Below are 6,714 nucleotides of genomic sequence, written 5' to 3'. Positions count from 1 at the left end.
GAGGAGAAGGAGAACGGAAACGAGGAGGAGGAGGCGGCGGCGGCTTGCGCTACCGCCTTCTCTTCCTCCCTCGTCGGGGGAGGAGGGGAGGCTTTCGTGTGCCTCATGGGAGACTTTATGCTTCGTTCCCCAGTGGCCAAAAATATAATAAATTTAGTGGTTGGGTTTTTTCCCCATCGGCTGTTAACTTGTTGCGTTGAAGCTCTTTGCTTTGTGTCCTGAAAGAGTTTGGGATCGAGGCTTCAGAAGTTTATTCCCTTTCCCTTTACGTGTTAGAAATCTGGGAAATGCGGGGTGCAAAGGTAACTCCTACCTCTGTTCGGTGAGCTTCCCGCCTAAAGAAGTGATAGTGTCGTGCAAAAAAAAAAAAAAAGTGTGATCTTGTGAGTAGGAAGTGTGGGTGATCAGAAGCCGTGGGAAGCTCTTGCACACGGGCCAGCCGTGAGCATAACCGGGTAGTGTAAGCCACGAACAGAGCTTTCTAGATTTATACTGGTCAGTGCATTGAATGTTGTCACTTCTTGGAGCTTGCAGGAACCCCTTCTGCGAGGCCTTGAAGGACTAAATGAGGCACAGTGCTTAAATTTCTTTTTAGGGGGTAAGGGGAGGCACGTCATTTAGTGGTTTGAGAGTGGCATCTTCTGTAATTAGGGAAGAAGGACGGACATGGTGACTGCAGTGAGGCAGCAGAGAACTTCAGACTGAACTTGTGAATGCTTTCACTTTGGTCATGATCTATTTGGATGCAGTATGGTGACTAGAAAGCTGCATCCCATCAACTCCCAAATTTCAGAGGGCATTTTAGGTTTTGGAGTGGAATCTGTTGTGGGGTTGTTTGGTGGGTTTTTTTTTTTTTTCCCCTCAGTGGAGTTTTGGCGGGGAAGTAGGGGTGGAGGTGGGGGGAGATGAGAGCTGTGAGAGAGGCAACATCCCTGGCTGTAGTTTGAGTACTTACAAAGTCATCTATAAGTTGAAGAAATGCCTAAAGATAGGAAATAATTCTTTCCAGGATAACTTTTCCTTCTCTGGTCATTGTAATACAGCTTGAAGTAATACTGATGGAGGTAGAGAGCATAAGGGCAGTGGTGTAGCAGTGGTCTCTGAGGAGGAGGAGAACAGACAGATGTGTGTGCAGAATGCTTGCTGGTGGATAGTGGTTGCTGGGAAGAAAAATCAAGGGCAGTATAAAAGTCTGAGGAAAGGAGGAAATTTGTGGGAAACATTTGAAGTAGAGAGGAATGGAAAAGGTAAACATTGAAGAGCTTCTATGAGAGTAAACGAAAAGCTAGAAGGGCTCTGATATGCTGTTAGAAAAACAGAACGTGTGTTTCTCCCCCCACTGTGCACTCTGTAGTGTAAGCAAGAAGCTTCTTGGTCTTGGAGTGAATAACTATCTGGTTGATTAGTTTGAAGTAGGTCCTTAGTAAAGTAGTAGTAAGTAGGGACTTAAATAGTAGTACTTAGTTAAAGTAGGGTGATTTTGATGTGAATGTCCGAGCTTGTAGTAGTGTTTGAGGACCTCACAAGTATTTGAGGTTTTTGAGGGAGCAGCCTGCTGATATGGAGAGGAGAAATAAGCATACTCAAGCTACTGGTGCATAGGACCTGAAACCATGTTCTCTTTTCCAGGTCTCTCCCTCTTTTTAGGTTTTTTTTTTTTTTTGAGGCAGAAGGGAAAAAGTCAAAATGGGGCGGAGATCTACATCATCCACCAAGAGTGGGAAGTTTATGAATCCCACAGATCAGGCCCGTAAGTATCCATAAAAGCTAAGCAGATGGGAATGGGGGGGGGCGTGTGTCCTAGGGAAGCAGATAAAAAGCTTTCTCTGAAGAGAAGATCCTCACTTGTCAATCAGAACTGAGTTTCCCTAACTTGAAAAATATTATCTCAATTTTGGCTATGTAAAAACTTCCTAAGAAGGCTGCTTGCTTGCATGCTGTTGCTCCTCTGCAGTATTTACCTCTTAGTTTTCACTGTAGTTATCAGTGTTCAAAGGTCTCTGTACTTAGCTGTTGGGTAAACTGCAGGCTGCTGCTTAGGACATTGTTAATCTGTCTGGAGCTAGAATTTGAGGAACGTGTCAAATTTTGTAACTGGTCCGGTTAGATGAGGGAGTCATCTAACTGTGTTTTCCCTTTTGGTAACATGCCAGATGTTATCAGTCCTAAGCAGACGAAGAAAGTCCAGACTTCTGTGGTGAATTATGCTTTATTTCAGATGTGCATTCAAAGCCTATGTATTTTTAAAGTCTGTTGTTGGCTCTGTTTCAGCTTCTGGGCAGCAATCCTTTCACGATTGCACACATCACTGTGACTTTTGCTGCCTATTGTTCTTTTCTGTATAGAAACACCCCTGCTTGTGGAGACACAAAGACTGCTTTATCTCCTTTCTTTTCTGTATGACACACAAAATAGAAATCTGTTTCATGCTGTATTTCTCTCTCATTGGGAAGATGAGTTTAAAAGTTACAGCCTCTGTAAAATGAATGAACTGTTGAGAAACGGCACTAATCTTGATGAAGGAAAGGTTCTTCATGGATTTGGTTGTCTTTTTCAAGTTGTTATTTTCTCTTTCCCCCTCCTCTTTAGGGAAGGAAGCTCGGAAAAGGGAGCTAAAGAAGGTAAAGAAAGATACCAGAAAGATTTACTTGGAATCCTCTGTACTATGTATCGTGTTTGTGATTGTAATGGGCTGTGGCCGATGAATAGACTACAGATGTTTTGGTTGATATCCTAAGATTGATTTTGGAAAATGCTGTCCAAACAAATAGTTTTAAGAAAACATAGACAGAAATCTTTGTTTTGAGTGACCATATCTCATCATCTACTATTTTTTTTAACATGCAATGATTACAGCTTTTTGAAATGTAATTGTAAGCACTTGGGAATTAAAAAACCAAAAACCAGCAAAAAACCCAAACAACAAATAAACCACCCAAGACACATACTTTGTAGCATGTTTTACTGTATACCTTTTGTCAGATGGTTGTCTTGTTGATTGTATGTGTCTTAATTGGAGTGAATGAATTATAGAAGCATTTGTAAATAGCAAGATAGTGGAATTAAAATTCTCAGAAGTTTTAATTACCTTTGCTGCTGCTTTGTGCCATGGTTAATATTTGCAGGGTATTTTGAGGTGTGTGTTTTTTCTGCAGACTGGGAATATTGAGAGGGGAGTATTTGGTACAAGTGTTCTGTCTCTTTCTTCTGTGACGCTTTTCTGATCTGCTTGATCTCTAATTTTTTTAGAACAAAAAACAACGAATGATGGTACGAGCAGCTGTACTGAAGATGAAAGATCCAAAGCAGATTATCCGGGACATGGAAAAATTGGATGAGATGGGTGAGTGAGGGTTACCGGGTGTTGGACTTGGGCAGTGGTTTATGTAGATGCATAACATAATTTTAAGAGATGACTGGCAGACTAAAATAGAGAAGCCTTTTTCCTTTACTGTTAGAAGGGGAGATTCTATGAATATTTGGGGATTTATTACGATTTGAGGTGATGTAGTGCCATCAAAGATGACACTTTTCTTTCAGGAAGGTGGCTGATAAAAGGAATGAGTATTGTTTGTGGTAGTAACTTAGAGTTGAAGGAGGGGATTGTCATGAAGCTGAAGACTTCCCGAAAACAGGGATTGGAAGTTGTTTGCTTTGTGCAGTAGAATAGGTTATGAATTTTTGGGTTGTTTTTTGTTGTCTTGGATTAGAGTTTAACCCGGTACAGCAGCCACAACTTAATGAAAAAGTGCTAAAGGATAAACGTAAGAAACTCCGTGAGACTTTCGAGCGCATCTTGCGGCTCTACGAGAAGGAGAATCCTGACATCTATAAAGAACTGCGCAAATTGGAAGTGGAGTATGAGCAGAAGAGATCACAACTCAGCCAGTATTTTGATGCTGTTAAGGTAATGCTTATTATATTTCAGGCTTGTAACTGTGGTAGTGTATACTATTTGTCCACTCATCAGGTGTGACAGTTATGAAGAAAGGGAACTTCTTGTAAGAGACCAGTGTATATGTTATGTGGCCCATATAAAGTACTTACATTAATTAGCATAGTATCTCTGGTTACGGCATTTCAGTGAGGACAGCATGGGGGCTGTCGAGTCTGTATTTATCTCCGATATATTGATTTCATTCAACAAGAAATTACAGGGGAAAGGGAAATTTATGTTGCAGATCAACAATATCAGAATTTGTTTTATGTATCAAAGAGAAAGTGAGCCTGTGGGTCTGCAGTTGATATTTCTGTGAATTTCTCTTAAATCTGTTGCTGGAAATAATGAGAATCCTTTGGCAGTCCTTTAAAGACCTTTCCTTGACATTCTTCCTTACTATATTGGAGAACATAATGTTGCCCAAGTGCAAGTATCTGTAAGATTCTTCTTTTTTTTTTTTTTCTTTCTTTCTTTCTTTCTTTGGAATATGCAGCAGCCTGTGGTTTGTGCCTTCTGGATACTCAGAAAATACAGGCGTACTTGTCTGCAGCCTCTTCCCTTTGGGGACTGAAAGCATAAAGGGAGATGGAAAACTGACTGGATTTTGACTAAAGCCTTTCATGGGTGGACTGGTGTGCTTTGTTTTATGTTGAAAGCTATTATTGTTGACTTTTTCCCAAATGCCTTGTGGACCGCTGCAAGATAACATGCCCTAAGAACAGACACCTTTGGGAAATGGTGGCAGGTCCTGTGTGCTCTGTACTCTGGAAGGTCATGAGGTTGTGCAGTAGCTTCTGTGGGAATGCCCCATTACCTCTTTTTTTTGTCTTTGTTCCCCAGAATGCTCAGCATGTTGAAGTGGAAAGCATCCCCTTGCCAGATATGCCGCATGCTCCCTCCAACATCCTCATACAGGACATTCCCCTTCCAGGGGCCCAACCACCTTCTATCCTCAAGAAGACATCAGCCTATGGGTAAGTGGAAAAAGAAACTTAGGGAAGTAAAACAGGAGCACTTTTATTACTGGGGAGGAGTTAGGGGTAGAAGCAGAGGTGATATTGACCAGCAGAAATGGAGAGTTCTCTGCGAGTGAATTGTACTTTCTTTTAACTAAAGCCCTGTAATCTTTAAAGGTTTTGTTTAAATTGCTTTGAGTAATATACTATGTCTTCTAGCATTTGTCTTTCTGTATTATCTTTATGCATACTTAAAGTCCTGCCACTTTGGACATAAGTGCCCCTTAAATTGCCATATATGTGTTCTTTTGTCTTGCTAGTATATTTGGTTTAAGCTACTAGTTTACTTGTTTATCAGGTTTCTTGTTCTAGTACTAGTTATTTCTGTTTCTTTCTGAATAGCCTTCTCTTTTCATGAACATTGTGGTTACTTCTTTCTGCTTCTGTCTGGTCTTCAGCAATCATGTCTTTGTATGAGGTCGTAAACTCCTTGGGACAAATCTATACTTTATAAATGTTCATGTTTCTTTTTAGAAGCTGTGTAAGCAATGATGAGAGAAGGCTAAAGAATTCTATTAAGTGCATGTTTGCTTTTGCTTGTTTGTGCTTCTACATTTCTCATTTCCTTTCTTATTTCCAGACCACCAGTTCGGTCCATTTCAGTACTTCCTCCTCCTGGGCTTGGTGTTCCACGTTTGCCTCCAGGCAGGAAACCCCCTGGACCTCCTCCAGGGCCACCCCCACCTCAGGTCCTACAGATGTATGGCCGTAAAGTGGGTTTCACCTTGGAGATGCCTCCTCGAAGGCGAGAAGAAGAGATTTCTTATAGTTCTGAAGCAGGTAAGGACTTTCTTAGTACTGTGTGGGGTTTTCCTTGACCTTTCTGTTTTGCTATGGATAGTACTGCTGTGAACATAGTGTGCCCTAGCCAACATATTCTCTGGGCAATATGGGTGTTAATGCTACTTGAAGGACTCTTCTTCAGTGATTGCACCTCTGAGGTGATTCTGTTATATTTCATAATATCTGCAATTTTGTTATCAAATATATTTTTAAATGTTGAAACTTCTAATTACAACTATCAGATTTTTTTTTTTATTGGCTTTCACAGATTGAATATTTTCCCATGTGGTCTTAACAGTGCTGGAACATTGTGTATATATTAACCCTTTAAAAAACCCAGCCGTTCTCAGAGAAGTTTTGTTTTTTCAGAAAAACCTAAACCAAAGAACAACAAAAACCCCAACCAACCCTGGGTATCCATTTGCTTTTCACACAGTTACTGTATGATCCCTAGAAACTTTTGTGAATGGGGGATCAGCTCTACTGCATACCAGAAAACATCAGAAGTATTTCAGTGGTGGGCCATTGCTGAATAGAATTAACTAATGAGTTACAGATAGGAGTTGCCTTCATTTTTTTGCTGTGCAAATTAACCAGCTGGTTAATAGGAAATCTTATAAGTAAACTCTCCAAATATTCTTCAAGAATATATGCTAAACAGTAAAGGGTTGACAATATGTCTGTGCTGTTGCGAGGGGGATTTTTCTAACTATAGACATAAAAAATACTGTCTTTCACACCAGTGTATTTGGAGTTTATGCATTTCCTAATACTTTCTTTCCTGCAGGACAGCGAGGGCATGATGATGATATGTCCAGTACCAGTGAAGATGAAGGTTATCCTGAGGATATGGATCAAGACAAGCATGATGAGAGTAGTGATGACAGTGACAGCGATAGGTCAGATGCAGACAGTGAAGGCGAGGACTTCCTGCATCGTGATAATGACAAGGAGAGGGAAGGTGGTGAAGAAAAG

The 6,714-nt window shown here is 40.8% G+C and overlaps 1 protein-coding gene across 3 annotated transcripts in view; it reads left to right on the top strand.

Moving 5' to 3' along the window:
• The first annotated feature begins 993 nt into the window (after positions 1-993).
• The window catches only part of WBP11 (WW domain binding protein 11), a 16,259-nt gene continuing 10,538 nt past the window's right edge, over positions 994-6,714 (top strand). For 2 of the 3 annotated variants that reach the window (XM_035901060.1, XM_035901059.1), the window contains exons 1-4: positions 3,760-3,907; positions 4,781-4,914; positions 5,537-5,736; positions 6,527-6,714. In XM_035901060.1, coding sequence (XP_035756953.1) covers positions 3,861-3,907; positions 4,781-4,914; positions 5,537-5,736; positions 6,527-6,714 — 569 coding nt within the window. In that variant the 5' untranslated portion in view covers positions 3,760-3,860. Of the gene's footprint in view, positions 1,751-2,589; positions 2,622-3,249; positions 3,344-3,710; positions 3,908-4,780; positions 4,915-5,536; positions 5,737-6,526 lie in introns of those variants that run through there. The other variant, XM_009645571.2, reaches the window with a different exon arrangement.

The sequence above is a fragment of the Egretta garzetta genome, unplaced genomic scaffold (genome assembly GCF_000687185.1).
Source record: "Egretta garzetta isolate BGI_Z169 unplaced genomic scaffold, ASM68718v1 scaffold38, whole genome shotgun sequence".
In the NCBI taxonomy this organism is placed as follows: Eukaryota; Metazoa; Chordata; class Aves; order Pelecaniformes; family Ardeidae; genus Egretta; species Egretta garzetta.
The sequence above is the reverse complement of the archived record's forward strand: the minus strand, read 5'-3'. Positions and strand labels throughout refer to the sequence as shown.